Source organism: Balaenoptera borealis (assembly GCF_965194805.1).
Source record: "Balaenoptera borealis genome assembly, chromosome: 1".
Classification (NCBI taxonomy): Eukaryota; Metazoa; Chordata; class Mammalia; order Artiodactyla; family Balaenopteridae; genus Balaenoptera; species Balaenoptera borealis.
Genome location: NC_138860.1, coordinates 33,281,819 through 33,303,316, shown reverse-complemented (window position 1 = coordinate 33,303,316; position 21,498 = coordinate 33,281,819). Strand labels below are relative to the sequence as shown.

General features: G+C 55.4%; 1 protein-coding gene across 8 annotated transcripts; it reads right to left on the bottom strand.

Annotated features, from left to right (window-relative positions):
- Window positions 1-1,607: 1,607 nt before the first annotated feature.
- Window positions 1,608-21,031, bottom strand: SLC45A3 (solute carrier family 45 member 3). 8 transcript variants are annotated; one of them, XM_082396751.1, is made up of 7 exons: window positions 20,600-20,714; window positions 18,989-19,065; window positions 17,690-17,751; window positions 8,109-8,519; window positions 6,507-7,292; window positions 5,534-5,799; window positions 1,608-3,389 (listed from the first exon to the last, which is right to left on the bottom strand). In XM_082396751.1, exons 4-7 carry the CDS (start codon window positions 8,278-8,280, stop codon window positions 2,952-2,954), a joined length of 1,662 nt encoding a protein of 553 aa, XP_082252877.1. In that variant the 5' UTR covers window positions 8,281-8,519; window positions 17,690-17,751; window positions 18,989-19,065; window positions 20,600-20,714; the 3' UTR covers window positions 1,608-2,951. The 8 variants fall into 8 exon arrangements, with proteins under 8 accessions (XP_082252877.1, XP_082252876.1, XP_082252881.1 ...); XM_082396750.1 differs by lacking the exon at window positions 17,690-17,751; XM_082396755.1 differs by lacking the exons at window positions 17,690-17,751; window positions 18,989-19,065; window positions 20,600-20,714 and adding an exon at window positions 21,007-21,031.
- Window positions 21,032-21,498: the final 467 nt, after the last annotated feature.

The window sequence follows — 21,498 nt, the reverse complement described above, 5'->3', positions numbered from 1 at the left end:
ATCACCACAGGGATGCAATCAGCAAAATCCAGATGATCTATAGGACAAACAATCTAGTTCCCTTAACAAATGAATTGCAAGGAAAAAAATTAAAATTGAGGAGGTACCTGTGGATTACAAGAGATTTAAGAGACACATCAACCAACTGCAACATAAGGAACTTATTTAGGTTTCACTTTGAACAAAAACTATACAAAAAAATTTATGAGACAGGGCAATGTGAACACTGACTGGATATTTGATTATACTAAGGAATTTTCTTTTTTTGGTCTGATAATAGCAAAGTGACTATGTGTTGTTGTTTTTTAATAAGTGCTTATCTTTTTGAAATACATCCTGAAATATTTAGAAATGGAATATGATACCTGAAATTTCTTCAAAATTATGTAGGTGTGTACAGAGATATTAAGTTAAACATTTAAAGGCCTGTGTCCCTCTGATGGGACAATCAAATCTGAATCTAACTAAGCCTCTAGATCTTATTACCAGATTATGGGGGAAAAGGGGGGAAGAAGGAACATTTTAAATAACACTGAGGATACAGTCAGCCAAACATAGAACGTGGACAATTTTGTAGGAAAAATGGCTGTTTCTTCACCAATGAATGGCATTAAAAAAAAAAAAAGAGGGAAACTGTTAGAGATTAAGAGAAACCTAAGAAGCATAACCACTAAATGCAAATTAATAGTTGTTTTTCTTAGATCTTGATTTAAACAAACCAACTGTAAAAAGACATTTTCAAGGCAATTGGGGAAAACTGTACATGGGCTGGGTAATTGATGATAAGGAATTACTGTTTGTTGAATATATTCATGGTATTGTGATCAAGTTGTTTAAAAGTCCTATTTCTTAAAGATACATTCTGAAGTATTTTCAGGTGAAGTGAAATTGTATCTGCCATATGCTTTAAAAATACCCGGGGGGGGGGGTGGTGGTGGGCGGGGAAGGGTGGGGAGGGAATATAGATGAAATAAAAATGGCAGAATGTTAATAAATGTTGAAGTTGGGTTCATTATCACCAGGCTCATTTCTTGCGTATGTTTGAAAACTAATAGAAAGTTAAATAAAACATAGAACATTTAAAAAATAAAGCTAGTCTTTGCCTAGGGTGTTAACTATACTGACCACTTGAATTTAAGGGACAGGAAGGCCAGTCAAGTTCGGAGGGGTGAGGAAGTGGCAAGGCTGAGAAGACTGAACTTGACCTGAGCCTGGCAGGAAGGGTGAAGGAGGTGGGAAAGGGTGGCAACCGAGGCACAGTGGTGTCGAATCCTCACCCATACATGCCAGGGGCTTCCTATTGCTCTGGTTGATAATGGGTGCTTGCTCCATCTCGTTGGCCACACCGCGAGCCATTTGAGAAGGAAAATGCCCCCACTCTCTATACTTCTTACTCTCCCGCCCTCTCCCTCACCCTCAAAGGGACTCCCCAATTCTAGGGAAGCACAGCCACACCCAATCGCCAAAGGACAAAAGAGTGTTGGTCTATGGCTCCACCTGCTGGTGGTGCTGGGAACTGAAGCTGCCAAAACGGTCCTGATGAGAAGGAAGCCGAGGATAATTTGAGAGATTTGGTCTTTTCCGCTCAGAAAAGACACAAAGACCAATTAAACATATAAGAAGGCTTTAATTTCATCACCATAAACATTATACTCTGATTGCTCACATACAGTATAAAATATTTACTCCACTAAATAAATAAGACATAACATTATTGCAAACGGCACTTAAAGCCCCCGGAGATAAGACCTCCTTAGCCCAGGCAGGGGGTGCTCCTGAGTTTCTGTGCTAGATTCCCCAAGCACAGATATGCCCTGGGGGCTGAGACGGATAAAGGCTCAAGGAGCCACACTCTGTGCTTCTGGTCCCGAAACAGCCCCAAGGAGAGGGCTGTGGAGCCAGTGGGGAAAGGTGGGGTTGGGCAGCTCCTTCATCAGCCCAGTCCTAGAGGGAGCAGAGGGGAGCTGGGGGGGGGGGCGCTGCGGCAGGGCCAAGAGGGGAGGGGAGGCTACGGAGGCTGCTGAGACCTGAAGCCCCACCCTTCACCTTTCCCCAGCCCTCCCCGCCTTGGGTAACAGGATTTGGGATATCAGTTGGGGTAAGCAGAGCTTCCAGGCTCAGGGTTAGGCAGTTCTGGGGCCAGACCAATCACTCCAGGAGGAGATTCTGACAATTCTCAGCCCAATAACCAATCGTCTCAGGGGACCTAGTCATTAGGGATCTCATCCTACCCAACCCCTAAACACCTTGATTCCCCTTCTACTTAAATAAATAAGTTAAATATTTAAAAACCCGTGTCCCTGTGATGGCAACACAGGGGCCAACAAGCCAAGTCCTAATAAAAGGCAGGGGAGGGGGAACAGGAGAGAGGTGGCGCTGTGGGGCTAGGCAGCTTCCTTTCTCCCCTCGGGACCGCATCCCCCAGTAACTTTCATACTTTCAAATCCTGTAGAGGAGCGTTTCACATTAGAAACTCCCATGCAAGAGCGACACTGGGAGAACCTGTGGGATAAGAGGCCTTGGTTGTAGGAGACCAGGTGGCTGAGTTTACTCAGCTCCCCAAATCCCTTCTCTGGGTATTTCTCGACCAGGACACTAGCTGTTAACCCTGAGCCTGGGTGATCCCCCGGCAGAGTCCTGCATTCCAGTGCACAGAGTTAATTAAATGCCCTGCCCTTCTCTCCTCGTGGAAGTCCAGACTGAAGCCTTCCGGAGAGCTTCCAGTCAGCCAGCCCTAAAGACTGAGGAGAGGTGGGAGGGAAGAAGCCCCAGTCCCCTACTTGTGCAGCTATGCACCTCACTGCCACAGGGAGGCAGCAGAGAGCCACACCACTTTGGCAGCAATAGAAACTGGAAGGCCAGCCCCCAGCCCTACCGGGCCAACGGGAGACTGGAATAGGGAGAGCTGGGACCCAGTGAGGCAGGTCCTCCCTCAGTGGGTTGGAAGTACTCTACACAGAGTATTTGGCCAAGTCGCTCTTGTCAAATACCACCTGTGTGACGAAGTAAATGGCAACCAGACCCAGACCTGCAGCCGACACCATATAGGCAGTGACAGACTGGCTGAGCTGAACAATGGAGCCCATAAACAGAGACGGGGCCACCTGGGACAGCAGGAAGGCACTGTCCAGGACGGCAAGGTCCAGGCAGATGCCCCGGCCCGGAACAACCCTGGCCTCCGGTGGCTCGCCCACCACTGCATGCATGGAGACATCGCAGGCAGAGGCCCCGCAGAGAGCAGGTGGAGGAGGGAGCAGGCCGCTGCCTCCAGCACCCGCGTGTCCACTGGGGAAGGGAGATCCGGCCTTAGGGCCCGGCGAGAAGCTGGTCATCAGGCTGTCCTCACTGGCACCACCTCCATCATCTCCGCGGTATTTGGGCAGGAAAACCTGGGGGGAGGGGAACACACAAGGACAGGTATGTACCCAAGCATGGGATCCCCCAACTAGGAGAACAGACCCTGGCCTTTATCCCAGGGGCTGGAAGAAACCAGGCACTAGGCCTTAATGAAAATCGGGCAACAGGTCAGAAAACTGAGCAGACCCTGCTTGGTCTGGGTCTAGTGAGGATTCTCCTCAGAAGGGGGGCAGGGGGGCAGGGGGGCAGGAGGGGACATCTGAAACCAGAAGTCTAGGTCTCCTCTAGCCTCTCCTAGAATCAGTAAGTGACAGACAAACTCAGTACTGCAGGTTAGGAAGAGAACAGAACCCCAAGGTAAAGGAAAGACACAGAAGAATGAGGACAGGTGGGCAGAGAGACATGTCAGAGCAGAGGAACAAAGTCCAAAAGTGGGGCCCCCAAGGCCCCAAAGCCCCACACAGATGCTCCTAACCCTCCTCCTGCCCCTCCCACCTCACCACTGGGAAATCCTTGTCAACCTCCACAGAGACACGCTCCCTTCCCACTGTGGGTCCCAGGCCCAGGCTACAGTTGCTGCCCTACTGTGGGTATGCGGCCCCAGCCTGGGGCAGGGAGGGTCCTCAGACTCAGCCTGGAGGAAGCGAGGAACAGAAAGAATCACCCTCTTCCCAACTCCCATGGTCCAGCTGTGCTGAGGCCGAAGCCTTCTCGTTCCTTCTCACTGTCTGCCTTGGATCAGTGTGACCTGCCCCTGCCCTGCCCGCAATGTCCCAGAGCCTCCCTCCTATCTAAGGACGAGGCCAGAACTCATCTGACCGCTTTCCCCAGGCCCACTAGTGCCTAACACAGAGCTCTCAGGGTCAGCTGCATTAGCGCTGGGAGCCACGGCAGAGCTCAAGCCCGGCACCAGGGAATCCCAAGGCTCATGGTGCAGCCAGAAGTGGACAAAGCAGACATAGATGGGATGCGGGGCCAACCATGCCTGGGACCTCACCTCCTGCCTGCCACCCCACAAAAGATCAGTGCGGCTGGAGCTTGGAGAGGCCCCTGGGGACAGACGTGTTCTCAGCCTGAAGGGAAGACCAGCTCAGCACATTCCCTGGCACGTGCCCAAGCCGGGCTTCTGGACACCAGCCCAAGCCCCCAACCAGGGCGGGAAAGCGTGGAGGATGATGAAGGTTATCAATGCGCTGACAGGGGCCTCGGGGACCAGCTTCCCCCAACCCAAATCCCCACCTCCACCCCCACCCCTGCAGCTACCTATTCAGTTAACCAGCCTCCCAGCTAGGTGTTTCTCTGCCACCCCACCCATGTACTACAAGGGGCAGACTATGTCTTTCCTACGGTCTAGAAGCCCTGTGAAGCCAGGCTGCATCTCTTTTTCCTCGGGATGCCCCAACTTCTTGCCCTCTGGGCAGAGCTCTGCACCCAGGCCTGTAGCTCAGTGAGGCCAGTGGAGACAACAAAGGTGACCACACAGCCTGGTCAGGAGGCTTCCCAGAGGAGAGGGCCCCTGGAGGGGCTGGGTAGTGTGGGGCTGAGCAGGAAGGAGGCCCCCCAACTTACACAGTGCCCAGGCGAGCGGTGTCAGGCGCATCAGGCTCAGAGATCCGCCATGGGGGCGGGGGGAGGGGACGAGGCAAAGGAGTGAGGCAGGAAAAGAAAAGAGAGAATTAAACAGAAAAGGAAGACAAACCAAAAGAGGGGAAGGGGCGGTAAGGTGCTTTCCCCATCTCCGAGACCAAAGCAAGGTTTGGGTCACTCACAAGGTCCCCCCCTGAATAAGGAGAGGCGTGGCCCACACCAGACCTTTCCCACTCACTGGCTGCTGAAGCCAGGGACCCAGAGGTCATCTGATCCAGCCCCCTGCCTCTGCACAGAACTCAGCCCTGACTGAGGGCTTCTGCTAGCCTGATTCTTCAGGATTTCCAGAGAAGGATTTCACATTTCCTGCAATCATCCACTTTAAGTGCTTTATAGTCCTGACACCAGGAAGTCATTCCCAGAATCTAATCTACACCGTCCTTCCGCAGCCCAAGTCTCTGGCCCTGGGGCTACAACAGGCTTCCTCTCTGATCAAAGAATTCCTTCTCCAGCTTCTCTTGCCAGACACCAGTTCTGGGCTAGTCAGCTGCCCCTCCACCCCACTCCACTCCGCGGCCAGGGCGAGTACCTGCTTCTCCCGGTGGTAGAGGGACGCTAGCGTGTACGGCAGGATCTGCAGGGCAGAGAAGGTGAACCCAGTGAGGGCAGCTGAAGCGGTCACCACCACCACGCTGCGGGACAGGCACGTGGCGCCGGCAGCCACAGGGAAAGCCACCATGCTGGCCAGATAGACGGCCCGGGTGCCGAATCGCTGCACCAGCCGGTCCATGACCAGAGAGAAGAGCAGGGAGACGGCACACTGCAGGAACAGCCCCAGGCTGCCCATCCGGACCCCTGGAGCAGGGAGGGGGAAGAGGCCATCAGACAGGCGGTGGGGAAAAAGGACCCAATACCATGGGGGAGGGGAGGGGTGCTCAGAATTAGGAGCCACAGGCACCTGCTGCCCAAGACCTGCTGTTTTCCGGACCTGGTCCCCAGCATCCCCTGCCCTACCCATAGCAACGGGAGTGGAGGTCCTTCCACTGACCTCAGGGAATGTGGCCAAAGCCACTGGCTAAGGGCAAAGGAAGATGTTCTAAGGGTTGGCTGTGCTCAGCTTGTCAGGACGGGTAGAGGGAACACGAAGACATTTCTGCTGTGGGCTCCAAGATAGAATTCCAGACGCCTGAGCTGGAAGGGGCTGGCAAGGCGATTTGGAAAGTCAGTAGGGGAGCAGAAGGCACACTGAAGTTCGGGCCAGGCAAATCCGAGGCCCAGTTTCTGGACCTTAAATAAGCTCAGCCTCTTCGTCCATCAAGTTGGGGCAATGACTGATCAAACTCTCCGATCAGCCCAAGGCTCTGCTGAGACTGCAGCAAAGCCACTCTGCTCCTTGAGCAGCTGCACACGCAGCCCGTACACTGGCCCATTTTCCTGATGGGGAAATCGGGGCCCAGATGCACAGCTTCCAGCCCAGGCACAGGCTGTGGGCATCTCCCTGCGCCCGAACATCCACAGGAGGGCAGCTCCCGCAACAGGGCCCCAGGCTGCCAAGGCCTTACCTTCATCATAGTGTCTCCGGGCCTCGGTGCCTGGCTCAGCCCTGGGCACACCCTGGTACAGCCCCTCGCCCACAAAGTCTGTGTAAAACAGTGTGAAGGTCATGAATGCCATCCAACTGCACAGCTCGGCCACGAAGAGTCGGCGTAGGGTGCGAGGCATGCGGCAACAGAGCTGGTGCAGCCGGGGAAAGAGGGTGCGCAGGTTCCAGAAAGCCAGGCGGGCGTGGCACGGGCAGCAGTGGGGTGGTATGGAGGGGACCGACAGCCCTTCCACTGGCTCGGCTGGGCCCAGGGCTGCCTCCTCAGCCACAAACAGTGTGGCTGCCACGCAAGTGAGGAAGATGAGAGTGAGCAGGCCAAAGAGGCACTCTTCCTGGGTGCCCAGGTAGGGGGCCAGGGCACTGGCATCCCAGTCGATAGCAGGCAGAAGGTAGCCCAGGCAGCCCCCCAGGCTGATCATGAAGGCGTAGACGGAGAACGCCTGGCGACAGTGGTCTGGGTCCAGGAAGAGGTCAGAGAGGAGGGCCTCCAGCGGAGTGAAGCACACCTGGCCGCAGAAGTCCAGCAGCCCCACGCCCAGGATCAGCAGTGCCAGCTCCAGGGGCCTGGTGTCCGGGCACAGCAGCCCCGCCAGCCGGCCGGCCCTCGGGATGAGGAAGAGGCTCAGTAGGACACCCAGGGACAGGGCCCAGATGAAGGGCCTCCGGCGACCATAGCGCCCACGCCAGTGGTCGCTGGCTGAGCCCACGAGTGGGACCGACACCAGACCCAGCACTGGACCGATGCCTGCAAGAAGGGCAAGTAGTATGAGCTGGAGGCTGGGGCCCAGAAGGGGCAGGGGGAAGGGTACCAACTGCCTCGAGAAGGATGGAAATGATGATGATATCACATGGAGGGCCAACTGTGTACTGGGGCTGTGCTGAGTACTTCACAGGACCCCAATTTACTCCTCACAACTAATATCACTAGTGCGCCAACTGACCAGTGATCGCCGTGCAGAGGCACGGTTTCAACAGGCAGTCTGACCCCAGAGCCTGTCATCCTGACAGAGCCCCCTCTTCTTGGGAGTCACATGATGATGACATTTGCCCTCCGTGGCTTTTACAGAATTCGTCCGCAGTTAGGAGCCCAGCCCCTGCCCTAGCGGCAAGAAAGAGCCCTGGCGGTGGGGGCTGAGGGTGGTCCCGACCCTACTAATCAGCAGCTAAGCTAGCCGTCCAGCGGCCTAAGTCACCTAACTGCTTATCAGCTTCCATCATCTTCTCTGTGAAATGGGTAACCTCAAAGCGCTGCTGCAGGAATTAAATGAGACCACAGGTATGAATTACAAAAGGCAGTTTCTCCAGTGTCTCCTGTGGGCCATGCATGGCGTAGGGACCAGGGATACAGAGGTCACCAGGGAACGTCCCTGTACCCTTTTCTTTCTCTCAGACCCCCTCAGCCCAGGGTCACCCCCTCCCCAGCCACGCTGACCCACCAGGCTCAGGGACAGCAGGCAGCCACCTCTGCCTCCAAGCAGCTCTTTGGGCAGAGGCCCTGTCGCCCTACTTCCCCAGGGGACATATATCTGGAGCAGGAGGCAAGGAGGATGTGGGGACTCACCCAGCACCATGGTCATGAACTTCTCCTCTACCCCCACTTCCAACAGCAGGGGTGGCACGTAGGTGATACCTGCAGCCAGGCACACCTCCAGGCCGAAGGTCAGCAGATTGACCAGCAGGAGCTGGGCTTTCCGATGCCGCAGCAGGCGGCTCACCCACAGCCTCTGGACCATGACGGGCCAGGTGGGTAGGGCTCCAGCCTGTTCACACACTCCAGAACTGCTCCGTCTCAGCCTTGCTCCAGACGCCTAGGCCTCTCCTCCTTGCTGCCACCGACCGCCTAGGACTCAGCCAGAAACCCATTTCTGCGGGCCCTCTGTGCAGGTCTAGTTTCTCAGCCATGCTAACCGCCTGTCTGTCGTCGTGGGGTGCCGCGGTGGGGACATATCTCAACACTCAGATCCTAAAAGAGCTGGGACAATCACACACACAGAGTATTAAAAGAGCTGGGACAATCACACACACAGAGTATTAAAAGAGCTGGGACAATCACACACACAGAGATTCCCGGGAATCTGATCTCCAGGATTTGCTCTGAATTCTGAATCTTGTTCACTCCCAGGCTGATGGTGTGGCCCTGCCACCCAGGTGTCACCCCCTACTGGCCAATCAGGAAGTGCATGTTAATACTAGCTTAAAGTTGACATATTAATAAGGTAATATGATTTTTAAACCTCAGTACACTCCAGAGCCAACTAGATGTCAGTAATTCTCTGTTTTGGAATATCTTTGCAATTGCCCTTGTTTCCTAGTATTGAAGGAAAAAAAAAAAAAAATCAAACCAGCTGAATTCCCAGTTCCCGAGGCACTGTTACCAAGGTGCCCCCTGGAGACCCTCTGCCAGGCCTGGTTTGTTCGCTTTTCTCTACTTCCCAAAGCTGGGCTGTTCAATTCCCCTTCGTTAAGAGTCACACTTCCTATTCCATACTACCTGGCCACAAGCCATGCTGCACCGTAACTCCACCCCAAGGACGAGGACAAGGAGGAAGACAAGAGAGGCTGTGGTTTGTCGGGTTGGGTTTTAAGCTGTCACTGAAACCATTTAAAAAGCGCTCCCCTGTGGGCTTCCCTGGTGGCGCAGTGGTTGAGAATCTGCCTGCCAATGCAGGGGGCACAGGTTCAAGCCCTGGTCTGGGAAGATCCCACATGCCGTGGAGCAACTAAGCCCATGTGCCACAACTACTGAGCCTGCGCATCTGGAGCCTGTGCTCCGCAACAAGAGAGGCTGCAATAGTGAGAGGCCCGCGCACCGCAATGAAGAGTGGCCCCCGCTCTCCGCAACTAGAGAAAGCCCTCGCACAGAAACGAAGACCCAACACAGCCAAAAATAAATAAATTAATTAATTAATTTAAAAAAAAGTAACAAATGTTCAAGTACAATTGGTGTCTTAAAAAAAAAAAAAAGAGAGGCTGTGGTTTGTCAGGTTGGGTTTTAACCTGTCACTGGAACCATTTAAAAAGCGCTCCCCTGGAAGAACCTAGGCCTGAAAACCTCTACCCTGAGTTTCTCTCCATGCTCAGCGTCCATGGGGAGGACATATTCCCACATGCGCTGCTCAACTGTCAGGGGACAGTGGGGCCGGTCCCAGGTTCCAGCCTCACAGGGGCATGAAACCGCACCACCTGGCAGCCACTGCGATGATGCCAGTGACCCCGGGCAGGCTTCCTCTCTCCCCACCTGGCTCCACTCTCAGCAGAGACGTCCCCACAGCCCTTCCTACTAGACCTCCTGTGCACAGACATCCCAACAGGGGAGCACCCACCCTGGGTCCTCCACCCACAGGCAGTGGGCCTCCAGGTCTTGCTTCCTGACTGTGGCACCCACTGCAGTCCGCTGTTTACAAGTGACCACAAAAGAGGGGAAATCAAGTCAGCTATGCAGAGAAGGTATAGAGGGTGGGCCCTAGTCCCCCAACCTGTCATCCATCCCATGGCGGCGTAGGCGGGTGGACAGAGCTTCACGCCACTTGTGGCTAGAGTCTGGAGTGCCTTCCCTAGCCTCACCGACTCAACCCCATCGATACTGTTGAAGAGCACCACTCCTGTGCAAGGTTTACTGCCAAGGGCCTGGGCCCACCCGAGAGCCTTCCTGGAGCACCCTCGGCCCTCATTCATGCCCTCTTCCAATCTCAGCATCTCATGACTTGGTGCTTCAACTTCTTTTATCGTTTCAAATATCACTAAGCCCCGCAGGGACTTTTGTGTTACGAAGCATGTTGTAGGTGCTCTCTGAGCTGTGCCACAAAGAAAACAGACGGCCATCAATCCTGGGTAAGATGCGTCCGTTCCGTAACTGCCCTCCAGGGCTTTGCAGCTTGTAGACCAAGGAAGGGACTTCAGACAAGGCTAGGCAGCTGCCTCCCCCACGTTCCACTAAGACCCAGACCATCCACTTGGGAAGAGGCACAGACTCCTATGGGGGTGGCACGGGGAGAAAACATTGACCCACACGGTCCCAAAAGTGGGTTGGGGGGCCAGACAACAGCCTTAGCTGGGCGGCTGTGGGTTCGGCTCAAGTTCTCCCCACTTGCTGCATTGCCATGGCACCCCCAGAAGGAAAGCAGGGGGCTGCAGAGACCAACGGGTGGCGCTATCCGACCTGGAGGGAAGGGTTCTGGGTCAAAAGGCTTCCAGCCCATTCCACTCCCCACCCTCAGTCTGGGAGGGCCCTGGAGACTCACCTGCCCCGGGTTTTTAAGGAACCAGGTCCTCCCTGAGCAAACAGACTTTATCAGACGCAGCCTCTCCCACAACATGCACCCAAGCCCTGGTTGCTCCCTGTGGTTTAAATAAATTGCAGCTCTCCAGCAACCATTAATCACCCCACCTGACTTACTCCCTCCCTTAATCCAGCTCCCCACTCCCAGGACCAAGCAGGACCTCCACAGCCCACGAGGGAGAAAGGCAAAATCCTCCTACAGCCCAGCGCCTCTCCCCGCCCAGCTGCTTCCCCCTCCCAGCGCCCCTCTCCACCCCCCAGAGGTGCTTTACCCAGCGACCAGGGGCTGGGCCAGGTAAAGAATTCTTTGAGTTGGGTAGGAAGTGGGCGGGCTCCAGCCCTGCTCGGCACCCCTCTCCTCTTAGGTTGCTGAGCCCGTCCTCCCTCTTTTGGGCACTCTCACCGCCACAGACTTGACTCTTCCCAGCCCAGAAGCGCCCGAGAAAAGTCCAAGCCCGTAAGAATACTCTCCCTTCCAAAGCCCCCCCTTCCTCCTCCTTACATCTTCCCCAGTGCCCCAGCCTCCCCCACTGCATCCCCACCCCAGCTCTCAGGTGGAAGAAACTACAGAGGACTCCCACAGCACAAGCTCAAGTCACCAGCGGCCCCTCCAGGGCCTTCTTCCCAGGGACACAAACAGAAAAGCCCAGGCCCCAGGGTCCCAGGTTCAGAGGGGAACAGGAAGCGGTTTGTCACACCCACTCCAATCCGCAGCCCCAGGGCACACTTCTTCCCAAAGCTTGAAAGTGACAGATCCCCGTTGGGTCCCTCTGTTTCAGGAGCTCCCCCGCCTCCTCAGGAATACAGGCGGGGAAACAGGATCCAAGGCTCCCCTCCAGCCTCAGAGATGCTTCTGACTCAGATCCTCCTGCCCCACTGCTCCTGGAGCGCCCTGTCCGGCAAACAGAAGATCAACCAGAAGAGCCAGCCCCCGAGTGCTCACCTGGTGGGGAGGGGGCGGGAGGAGGAGGGAAGTGGAGGTACATGAAAGGGGGAGTCTGGCCTAACCTTGTGAATAGCAGCCTTCTAAGGAGGACAAGTCCCTCTCAAGGTCCAAATATCTCCCCCCTTTTCTGGGTCCCCTGATAACGGGACAGCAAGAAAGCTGGAGGAAACCCGAGACTTCTGGGAACCTTTAGGGAGCTCTGCTCCAGGCCATCTTCCCTCACCCTTGGGGGAGCAGAGCTCAAGCCCTGGGAGACTGAGAGCCGTGGGCACGTTCGGTGAACCTGCATTTTACCTACCCAGCTCCAGATACAGGGAGACTTCGAGTGCACCCCCAGAGCAGGCTGTAGGCTCCACTGCAACTCTCCAGCACCCACCCTAGCATGAGAAGGAGCCTGGGAAATGCTTACCTGCAGAATAAATGGCTGAAAGCAGCCTGGGAGTGGGAGGTGGAAGAGTTAGGAAAGACCTAAGCGCCTACCCCCAGCCCCCCACGCACCAAGGAAATTCCAGCCCGACCCCCAGAGGGGGCAGCTCTCCTAAGGGTTCAAAGGTGGTGAGTGGATGGGACAGAGCCTCCCAGGCTGGAATGCCCCATCCCTGCCCACCCCGCCACCTCAGGTTAGGCCCCAGCAGGGAGCACAGGGAAATGAAACTGAGCAACAGGAACAAACTTGGCCTGAACTTTCTCCAAAATTCAAGAGTGGAGGAGGCAGGACGAAAGGCACCTCCTGGTAGCTCCTCTGGGAAGGGAGAGTCAGAGGGATATATAAAGAGGCCTTTGAGGGCTTTCAAAGGGGCTCCTGCCACCCCTCGCGGCTGAGGTGGAGCTGGGGGAGCAGATTCCCTCCCCTGAAGGACAGAGGTCAGAGGGAGCCGGGCTGGGGGCAGCCCCGCAGCGGGCCAGTGTCAGGCAGCAATTCTATGGCCTCTTTATGCGGGCCAGTGTCCCCACAGCCGGCCAGGCACATCAAACGGCCGCACCCTGACCCCGCGAGCCGGCGACCCTGCGTCCTCCCTCCACGCTCACAAAGACTGTGCTCTTTCTCACGCGGCCACTGGGAAGCCCCTCCCCGCAGAGAAGGAAACTGGGGATGGGGTAGGCCAGCCACGAGGAATAATGACTCAGCTGCAGAAAGGGGTGGGATCACTCCAGGCCAATCTCCCTAACTCACACCCCAGCCCAGGCCATCTGGCCCAGGCCAGGACTGCAGGTGGGGAGAAGCCCACAGGTAGAGGACGTGAGACTGCACGGTAGGGGGGACCCCTGTTCCTCCACACCGGGCTGGACGCCAGAATCTCATTCCAAGTTGCGCTCTCCCAGATCCTCTAGGTTGGGGGCACAGAAGTCCTAGGGGACCAGTGCCCTTGGCAGGTCCACAGGAGTCTTGGGACACCCCAGAAAGAGCCTGCGCTGGCCAGACAGCAGACGGGAAATGAACATCCTTGTGAGGCAGTGAGCTCTCCACCGTGACAGACCCCCTCGTCAGGGGTGCTGCGCTGTGGGAATTTCTGCCCGGGCAGCTAGGGAGAGGGGGACACAGGACCAGTCTAAGCACGGCTTCCATGCCTTCCAACACATATTTAGTCTTTGATTCTCTGAGCTCAAACGCGTACTTCCAAAGAAGCAAGGGTCTGCTCCCCCCAACCCTACCCTACCGAAGGCAACAGTGATTTGCACAAAGAGCCAAGACCCACAACCTCCCAGCGCTCCCACAGACACCTGAGAACCCCACTCAGAGTGCAACCTTCCCACCTCGAGGGAACTGTAAGACAGAAGAACAGGGGCTGGAGCATCTGCAGAGAGAAGACCCCACCCCCATCCAGACTTGCTCCCTAGCTCCTGCCTCCCCAGGGCCCAGAGGCCAGGGATTTAGAGTCCGCCCTGCTGCGCTGCCTTTTCTTCACTCGGACTGGAAGCCTTCTGCTTAGCAGCTTGTCAGAGAGAGTGAGGGGCCTGCAGGCCGGGACACAAAGGGGGATTAGGGAGAAACCTCTCGGCCTGCAGAGTAATCCATCAAACTCCCTCCCGGCTGCCAGCACCGGCCCCTTCCCGCTCAATTCCCCTTCCAGCTGCTGCGGGCCCCCACCCGCTCCAGCTCCTGAGCCCTGCCACATTGGGCAGCAAAGAGAATCCCAGTCCCTGGGGGCGCAGAGGGGGCACACTGCAGACACTGGGAAAAGGGCAACGGCTCCCTCCCCCCGCTCACCCCCAATGTATGAAAACCCAACAGGTGGCAGTGGCTTGGAGGAAAGTTGCTTTTGTTGCCGTCTGAGAGCCCCAGCCCAGCTTCTGAAAGGAAACAAATGCCGGAGGAGGTTGGGGGAAGGGGAGGGGAAAGGACAGCGGGCTGTCCCTGGAGCCTGCTCTGATCTCCCCTCCCCTCTCCAATCCAGCGACAGGAATTCTGGGGCTGGCCTGACCCTCACCTTGGCTAGTCTAGGCCAAGCACCCCTCCCTGAATCACGTGGCAACCCCATGCGGATGGTCAAAACAGACACACATCTGACTCCAGGCACCTGTGCCTCCCAATCAGACTTCCTTTCTGTGAACAGCTGCGACCCAAGGTCACTCGGGGTCACCTTGACCAAGTGCCTTCCAAACCAAGACAATCAGTATTCTTCAACCTGGAGCTCTCTTCCACCGCAGGTGTCACAGGCCTCTGAGCCCAGACATCCCCGAACCCAGTGCATTCTATAGGGTGACCGAGGTCTGGCATGGGTTTGCATGCCATCTCCATATGTCACTGTAACTATATGTGACCTTGTTAACTGACCTCCCTAAGCCTCAGTTTCCTCATCTGCAATTACTAACAGCAGCTAACACTGAGGTTTACTACATGCTAGGCACTCTTCCAAGCGTTTTAATCTTCCAAGTGCCTGATGAGGCGGGTACAATGAGTATACCCATTTGACAGGCGAGGAAACTTAGATTAATACCACCAACTTCATAGTCGTGTAGTGTGTTTGAAGGAAGTATGTGGAAGTTCCTGGCAGCCACTTCTTCAGTTGTCTGGGCTTCCTCAGCGGAGAAACTTGGGAGGGGGTTTCTCATTCCCAACAGGAGCAGCAGAGGTCGGAGGGGGACCAACACTGCTTCTCTTCTCAGCTTCCATCCCCCTCACCCACGTGCCTCCCACCCGGGCACTAGCGCCTCTTTCAGCCCCCAAAGGCAAGAGGAATGCCAAGAATGTAAATGCCTCCCCAGGTGCTGGCCCCGGCAGGTGAGCAGAGGTCACTCAGCAGACCTGCCTGGTGCTGGAGGCTGCAAAGGGAAAGGAAGGGTGGGATAAACAACCCCAGTTAGGAGACAGGGTGGTTCCCAGCCACAGGGAAAATAATCACAGCGGCTGACACCTGCCAACCGTCCAGGAGGTGTCTGCATGTACCTGCCAAACCTTCTCTAATTCATACCATTTGTACAATCCTACAAATTATTTAATATTCCTATTTCACAAGGATGAAAATGGAGTCTCAGAAATTCATTAACACACCCAAAGTTGCACAGGTAAAAAGGGCTGAATGGAAAATTCAAACCATTCAAAAATTCTACAAAGTGCACTGAACTAGGAGCCTGGACAGTGTAGTCCGGTTTCAGCAACTCTTATAACTGTGTAGCCTAGAATAAGCCACTCTACCTCTCTGGGACTCAGTTCCCGCACCCGTAAAATGAGAGCTAGTCTAGATGCTGTCTAAGGTTCTTTACAACTGTGCAGCTTTGTGATCTCACACCCGCGCCCCCGGCCCCAGGCAGCATGCTCACCAGGGACAGGTGCCCACTGAGTGCTCACTGACAAAGCCACGTGGCACTGGTGGGGAGAGGGGGGGGGTATAGCCTTCCACCAATGAGAGCCAAGGAGAACCAGGTGGAGAAGGGCTCCCCAGCTGCACTTACCCCATCCTTTACCTGCCTACACATTGCTCCAGTACAACAGAGTGCCAAGGGTCAGCGGTCACCTGAAACTGATCCGAGTAACCAAGACATCTGGGGGCAGAATTGCCCTCTTCCCTACTCCCTCCCAGAGCTGGACTCTGTTCCTGGCAGAAATCAGTAACTAAATTCTTCCTCTACTTGGGCCACAATAAACACTCTCCTACAAGGTGGGGGTAGTGGTACCAAGAAATCCCTTGGCCCAGGGTGGGGGCATTGGAACGCAGGAGGAGAATGGGGAGCTTGGCACGTTTAGGCCACTGGGAAGTTCCCTCCCCTTGCTCCCTACAGCCCCTGCAAAGTGAAACCTGAACAGCCTCCCTCCTAGTGAACTTGAACTTTGCCAGTCAGCCAGACCAGGCAGTTCTCCCCAGCCATGCACATCCTTGTCCCCTCCCTGCTGCCTGGGCTCCCTTAGAAGGTGATGGATACAGGAAGGAGGCCAGGCTCTCTCAGCGCTGCTATCCTAAGGTCTGTGACCAGCCCCATTTATCATCAGAGGGCTCTGGGCCGGACTCAGTCCTGGGGATGTGTTCTCCAAAACAGTCCACTCAGTGGTAAGCAGGGCGTGAGGGGGGTCCAAAAAAGATGTGATTTTTTTGTTGTTGTTAAAGAGCCCTACTTTGCCCACCCTTGAAGAGAGTGCACCTCAGTGCATTACAACCTCACCTTCCCCAGAGAAATGTCCAAGAGACTAAAGCCTACCCACCCACCACTACTGAGCTCCGGGCACGTGTGCAAGCCTGCTGTGAAGGGGCTGGGGATTCAGAAACAACTGACTTCAGCCCCTTCAGAAGAAGGGCCAAGGTGTAGCCAGAGCACAGTGAGGTGGTGCAGGGGCTGAGACCCAAGTCCTTACAGTAGGACATATTCAGTGCCTCCAGAACTTCCTAGAGGAGGCTGAGCCGTGAGAGACGAGTAGGTAGGAACTATGCAAAGGGTAGATGTCTGCAAAACACAGCTGCTGGAGCCTGGGATTTCTATATGCACCCACCTCTCCTTTTAGCCACTCCCCAGTCAGGGGTGGTGGAAAGAATACCAGACCCCAAATCATGAGACATGGGCCCAAGACGGGGCTATTCATCAGCACTGGGCCTATTTTTGCTTTCAAAGTAGTCATCGGTTCCAGTTACCTCCCCTGGGCCTCCTCTCCCTTTCACCTGAACCCTGTCCAGCTCAAGTCCTCCACCTCCTCCAGGGCTGCCTGGACCTCGAGCTGTCAAGGACCCCTTTCTCCCAAACCTTGACTAGTCGTCAACCTCCTTCTTGCTGGCTCATCCCAGCTTCCCAGAGACAGTGATCTCCAGAATTAACAAAGAAGGGGAAAGGAACAAACACGAACTGAGCACCTGGTCTATGCAGGCTCCTTGCTAAATATGGCGATCTCATTTAATCCTCACCATAACTTTGCAAGGTGAATATTATCATCTACATTTTACAGACACAGAAACCAAGGCCAACAGGTGAGGTAGGCCTGTCTCCAACATCGGAAGCAAGAAGCCCCACAAGTCGTTCAGGGTCAGTGACAAAACTGTGGACTTCTTCCCATGGAGGAGGAAACACAGACCACGTAGCAGAAAAAGGGATTAAACAGGAAGTTCTGGCCAGACATCAGGACCATCCCGTGATGGCTCTGTCACCAGCCCCTGCCCCCAAGCAGGGACACTTAATACACTGGACAAAGCTCCACACTCCAGCTCTATTGCTGGGAGTCAAGTGGCATCAGCCTTCAAGACACTGGGCCTGGTACCAACTGGTCCAGCCTCCACCCTTGCTATCCAACAAACAGGGCCACTGACTGTTCACAGAAAGCCAGGCTGGGTTTTTCTTCTTGACACCAGAAAGCAGTGCAAAGTATCCCAAGGGTTGGGGGGTGGGGGGAGGACAGAGCAGAACACTCCCTCCCTCTCACACAATTTCTCCAAAAATCAGAACAAATAACCTTTTCTGCATAGAAGGCACTTAACCTTTCAGGATATATATTCACCTCCATCACGTCATGGCACTTTCTTCCATCTTGAGGGAACAGGCAGGCCAGGGGTTTCTGGACTGATTAAAAAACAAACCACACACAGTATTGACAGGGGAGAGACCAGGACATGAAGTCCTGGTGTGTTCTTTGCACCAGACCACAAGTTCAACTGCAAATGTGTCATTCACAGTTTACGTATAGTTGTATATAGTATAATTCCCTTGCTAAGAAACTTTGGTTCCTGAGTGTAAACCACAATGATTGCCTCCATTGTTACCAAATAACAGCAGCTGACATTTATCAAGCTCTTTTTACTTGCAGCTGCTGGGCTCAGAGGTTTTATCAGCTCGTTTAATCCTCACAATACTGTGAGGTAGGTACTGTTATCCTCATTTTACAGAGGAGGAAGTTGAAGCACAGAGAGGTGAAGTAACTTGTGCAAGAGGAAATGGGATTCAAACCCAGGCATCTGAGTGCTAGAGCCCAGTTTCAACTAGTCATACCTACTCCCCGAAGTCCAGGAGGCCTTGGTCCCAAAGAAACAAAGGTCTACAGGAGAACCCAAGAACAGATGCCCAGGCTGGGTGCTGCTGTCCACTGGGTCACAGGTGTAGATATAGTAGATATAGTTAATACCAGCTAACATTTACTGAGCACTTGTTACCTATCAGGCACACAGTCCAGTGCTCTATATGTATGGTTTAATAAAGCTATAGTTTTTTTTTTTACATTTTAGATATATATAATTATATATTTACATATATATTTGTTCTATTTATTATTTAATAAATAACAAAGCTACAGAGTAGATATTATCATTATCACTATCATCCCCATTTTGCAGCCAGGGATACTGAGACTTAAAAGAGGTTAAGTAACTTGCCCTTCGTCCCACAGCCAGTTTGGAGCAGCCAGGATATAAATATCTGACAGTCTGGGTTGTTATCCATAATGCTGTGTTATCAGGCTCCAATGGTCCAAATGATAGAGCTTAATTTCACTTTTGGAGTCCTGAGACGATCCCTGCCTCTCTGCCTTTAATCTCCAGAGCCCTACCCAGGCTGAGAGAGGGGAATCCATGCCATCTTTCCACCACCCAGTGGCCTGGAGGTACCTCAGTGGGCCACCAAGGGTCACTGTCCAGCTCCTCCTCCTCCTCCTTCGGGACACCTCAGAGCCAGGAGGAACAGGCGAGTTCACCATACACTCCATGAGTACAAAGGAAAACTCCCCCCACCCCGCCCCCATCACATCTCCACTAAGGTGGGGCCTGAATGTCCACAGCTGTACATTCACCCACAACTGTATTTGTACCTTCAGATTCATCCTGCTGACTCGAGCTCCATTTTTCTGAGCACTTTTAGAACAACTGAGTCCCGGCTCCAGACAAGCTTGTGGGGAGGAGATAAGGGAGGAATGAGAGGATGAGACCCATCCAACAAAAAGGACTGTGACCTCAGATAACTTTGCAATCACACCCTAGAAGTTGCTCTATAGGGAAGCCTGAGGAAATCATCAGCCTACACTTCCTGGCCCTGCCCTCCCCACCCCCATATGCCAGCCTGTTCCCCAGGCCTTGGGCAGGTGAGTCCAACACCAAGGCTGTCCCGCTCTGAAGTGCTAAGTGCATCATGAAAGGCAGCCAGAAGCCCCCGGGGCCTCACCCCAACCCCTGAGCAACGCTTTCAGGAGCCCAGCAAGGGTCACTCTAGGCCCTGGTCCACAGGCTGTGCCCGGCTGCAGACTCCAGGGCAGCAAGACAGCAGCTGGGCTATTCTTAGTCCCTGCTCCACTGGGATCAGGTCCGTGTAACAGCTGAAGGGCAAGTCCTCAGCAGGTACCCACCATGCCAAACCCCTCCCTACACTCAACTCTGGCCCCTTGGGAAAAAAGAAAGGGGAAGGTGTGGCCCTGGGGACGGGGGGAAAGCTGAGCACATCAAGAGTGTCTGTCAGGAAGAGGAAACTGATTCAGAGGTCAAGGGCAAGATCAACTGACAGGGCTGCAGCGCCTGGGGAGAACAGGAGACTATGGGAAGGACTGACCCTCACTCAGGAGCAACCCTGAGGGTCCATGGGGCCTTCTCCAGCAGGCCTGCCATGCCTAAGCCCAGAGCCCTGAGAAGCTGTAGTGAATGCCCAGATATCACCTCATCGCACCTGTTTGCTGATCTCAGCATTCTCACCATCCCTACCTGAGCCCGGGAGGCAAGGATAAAGACGCCCTCTCTTTCTCCTCCTCCCATGAGGGATAACCGAGGCTCAGGACGGGGCACACACTCCAGCCCAACTCTCTGCCTAGAGCCAAGCCCCAAGACTAACGTCCGAAAGGGCTCAGCCACCCTTCCCTCCTTAATAACCCCTCACTCCTCCCCAAGCAAGTTGGCCCGCGCCCGAGCACCCCGCGTCGTCCCGACCGCCGACCCCTTGCCCGGCTCCCAGGTCCCGGACTGTGCGCGCCACGGTGACTCATCCTGCCCCTTTCCGGTGAAGCCGAGACAAGGGAAGAAAATAAATGCAACTTTCCAAAGAAAACTCTGACGCGGGAGGCGGCAACAGGAGCGAGCGGCCGGTGTGCCCGCCGTCTGCCCGGCCCGGGGCTCCGGGGAGGCGCCTCTCCCCGCCCACCCCGCCGCCCGGCCCGGGACGCGGGGGACCCGGCGCCTCCAGCCCGGCCCGCCTCCGCGGAGACCCGAGCACCCCGCAGCCGGCCCGGTGCAGGAAGAGGGGGCGCGCCCGGGCGCCCGCAACCCCGTCAGCTCCCCTGGGACTCAGGGGGCTGGGCGCGCGGGTCCGGGACAGCCACGGCGCGGCCCCCTCCTGCGGGGCGCAAAACACGCGACACCACGGAGCTCGGCCGCGCAGCGCTCCTCCCCTTCCCGCGCCGGGACCCCCTCCCCGCGGAGAAGGGCGGGCGCGCCCCTACCTGGCCGAGGCGCGCGGCTGTCACCCGGGGCCCGCGCGTGCGAACTCGTCCCCCCCGCCTCCCCCCACGCGCGCCAGCGGGCGGCTTTTAAATCTCCAGGTTACTCCGCGGGGGGAAAGAGCATGCGCGCTGGGGCGGCCAGGAGGGGGCGGGGCGAGGAGGGACGGAGGTGGGGGGTGCTGGGAGGGGGTACGAAGGGGTGGGGCTGGTACCCAAGGGAAGAAAGCGGGAGGTCTCGAAGCTGTCTTTGTAGCCGCGACCGCGACGGGCAGCCTCCGCGTGGCTCCCAGACTGCCCTATCATTACCTAGGGCAGTGCGCCGCCCCCTCGCCACCAAAACACTTAGGTGAAAGCTGCCCGGCTCCGCGGGGCGCCTCCCCTCCCCTGAGCCAGTCTGCGACCATTACCCCCACGCGCTATTCCGGCCATCCCCTTGTCCCCGGTCCGAGCAGCACCCCACCCATCCAGGACCAGCCTTGAAAGGAGATGTCACATTCTCCCGGAGTTACTCTTCCTACTGTTTGCTGTTCTCTGAGGCATAAAGAGCTTCCTGATAGCTAACTCACTCCTTCCTGAAGTTAAAAGCCAAATTTCAATTTTTTTTTCTCCTTAAGGGTGTGTATGGGGAAAGGGGGTGATACACTGACAGTAAAATGTTCCCTTTGTCAGCTGTTGAGCAAGGTCCCAAAAGATACCTGTTTCCAGAATGCCTTTGACAAGAGTGAACAATGCAGGTGGGAGATAACTGGGGGCCCAGGCTGGCCTTGGGGTTGGAGGCCCAGTTGTGTCTTTCTTCCTTCATGGAGTTTTATTAGAGTGGAGAGAACTCCAATTTGTGTGCATTGTTGACTCGAATGCTACAAAAATCGGAGGAAGATGGCTTTGAAGGGGAGGACCTA